Below are 2,804 nucleotides of genomic sequence, written 5' to 3' on the forward strand. Positions count from 1 at the left end.
AACTTGATCCAAAGACCATTAGTGGCTATTTTGTGGGCAAAACCATTGGATCAAGGAGTTCCAGATTTTATTGCCCATCTCACACCACCAGGGTTATAGAATCAGATAGGGTTGTCTATTTTGAGGATGAATTTGGTTCAAGTCAAGGGTCAAGAGAAATTGTTTTCAGGGAAGAACGCATTTTTGTCCCTGTACCTGTCGCTTCCACTCCTATTGATGACCCTGTGATTGAACAGATTCCGGTAGAAACTTATGATGAACCTCAAAATCAAGAACAAGGTGAAAATCTTGATATTGGGGATGATGAAGCTATGGTGAGAAGATCACAGAGAACCCGCAGGTCTGCTATTCCTAATGAGTACCTTGTCTATTTACAGGAACATGAGTTTGATGTAGGAGACACTTTTGAGCCAGTTACCTATCAAGAAGCTATGAATAGTCCTCAATCTGTATTGTGGATGGATGCAATGAAAGATGAGTTGAATTTTATGTCACAAAATGAAGTTTGGGAGTTGGTTGAATTACCCAAAGGTTGCAGACCCATTGGATGCAAATGGGTGTATAAGATCAAACGTGACTCGAATGGGCAAGTGGAAAGGTATAAGGCTAGGCTTGTGGCTAAAGGCTATAGCCAAAGAAAAGGTATTGATTTCAAAGAAACCTTTTCACATGTTTCCACCAAAGATTCGTTGCGAATTATTATGGCTATAGTTGCTCATTTTGATCTAGAACTCAATCAAATGGATGTGAGGACTGCCTTCTTGAATGGAGATTTATTTGAAGATGTTTACATGACTCAACCTATTGGTTTTGAGAAGTCTGGCAAAGAACACATAGTTTGCAAGCTCAAAAAGTCTATCTATGGGCTTAAACAAGCATCAAGGCAGTGGTATCTCAAGTTTGATATGATTGTCACTGCAAATGGCTTCAAGGAGAATGTAGTAGATCAATGTATATACATGAAGGTCAGTGGGAGCAGCTTTATTTTTCTAGTATCGTATGTTGACGACATCCTGCTTGCATCTAATAATTCTGATCTGTTGTCTGAGACAAAACAACTTTTGTTTAGCCATTTTGATATGAAGGATCTTGGTGAGGCTTCCTATGTGCTTGGGATTCAGATTCTTCGAGATAGGGCTAATGGTATTCTTCGTTTGTCTCAGAAGACTTACATTGATCGGATCTTGAAAAGATTCAATATGCATGCATGTTCTCCTAGGAAGGCACCGATAGTGAAGGATGATAAGTTCTCAAAGGCCCAATGTCCACAAAATGATAAAGAGAGAGATGAAATGAAGATTATTCCTTATGCGTCGCTTGTAGGCAACTTGATGTATGCTCAAGTATGTACACGGCCAGATATTGCTTTTGTTGTTGGTGTGTTGGGTAGATACTTGAGTGATCCTGGACTTAGTCACTGGAAAGCAGCTAAGAAGGTCATGAGGTATCTTCAGGGTACCAAGGATCATCTGTTGACTTACCGGCGAGCTGACACTCTTGATATAGTTGGGTTCAGTGATGTCGATTATGCAGGATGCGTAGATGATAAAACGTCCACTTCAGGCTACATCTATATGATGGCTGGAAGAGCTGTTTCATGGAAAAGTGTCAAGCAGACTCTCACAGCTTCCTCTACGATGGAGGCAGAGTACATGGCATGTTATGAGGCCACTTGTCAAGCAATATGGTTGCAGAATTTCATTTCAGCATTGAGTGTTGTAGACTCCATTTCGAGGCCGCTGAAATTGTGTTGTGACAATTCTGCAGCTGTAGCTTTCTCTAAGAACACTCGAAGTACTTCTCGCTCAAAGCATATTGATATTAAGTACTATTTCGTTAAAGAGAAAGTTGCTGAATCCCTCATTACCATTGAGTACACGCCTACCGCTAGCATGTTGGCAGATCCACTTACAAAAGGCTTACCTATATGTGTGTTTGCAGAACACATTACCCGTATGGGATTACTAGGGGCCTAGATTACTGAGTTCAGTGGGAGCTATTTTATGTGTTGAACATGCTAGTATTTTGTATGCAATGCTTATGACTTGTATTTATGAAACATGCATAATGATATTTGAAGTCACTTCTTATTATTGTTGTCATATATATGAATATATATTATTGTTTGACGAAGTGATAGGTACAAAAGAGACGAATGCGCATAGTCTCAAATTAATGTACTACATGCATGTTTGGTTTAATGATTGTTATTGTATTTGAATGTCTTCAAGACCGAATCATATATGTATCCTATAGATATGATATTATATATGATTTATTAAACTGTCTTTTAGTGATGGACAATATTATGGTGGTTTGATTATATTGTCTAAGTGGAAGAATGTTATAATTTTATATGAACTAATATAATTACAAACATAATTCCATTATCATAATCATTTTCTAGAGTGCCTACGAATAGTTAAAGACCATAATGGGATGGTTAATATTAATCTAATTGCATTTGAGGCACATGGTAGCACCCTAAAAACTATAGGTTGGCCCATTAAACCATAGTGCACCATATCTAATAATATAAACCCAATAGGCCCAATATACCCCTTAGGGTAAGAAGGCATACGAGACATATATATAGAACATATATGTCACTACAAAAAACAGGGCCTATACCGAGAACAAATGTCCTCGGTATAAGCCCAAATATCCTCGGTATAACCTCTACCGAGACAATATCGTCGGTAGAAAGTTATCGGTACATCCGCGTCGGTAAAACAAAACTTCTACCGACGACATTAAAAATGTTCTCGGTATAGGTTTTACCGAGGACATTGTCCTCGGTAGAA

The 2,804-nt window shown here is 38.4% G+C and overlaps 1 protein-coding gene across 1 annotated transcript; it reads left to right on the forward strand.

The window, feature by feature from the left end:
- Nucleotides 1-1,199: 1,199 nt before the first annotated feature.
- On the forward strand, nt 1,200-1,976 carry LOC133833169 (secreted RxLR effector protein 161-like). Its single transcript, XM_062263421.1, has 2 exons — nt 1,200-1,713; nt 1,843-1,976. Exons 1-2 carry the CDS (start codon nt 1,200-1,202, stop codon nt 1,974-1,976), a joined length of 648 nt encoding a protein of 215 aa, XP_062119405.1.
- Nucleotides 1,977-2,804: the final 828 nt, after the last annotated feature.

Source organism: Humulus lupulus, chromosome 4, assembly GCF_963169125.1.
Source record: "Humulus lupulus chromosome 4, drHumLupu1.1, whole genome shotgun sequence".
NCBI classification, from domain to species: domain Eukaryota; kingdom Viridiplantae; phylum Streptophyta; class Magnoliopsida; order Rosales; family Cannabaceae; genus Humulus; species Humulus lupulus.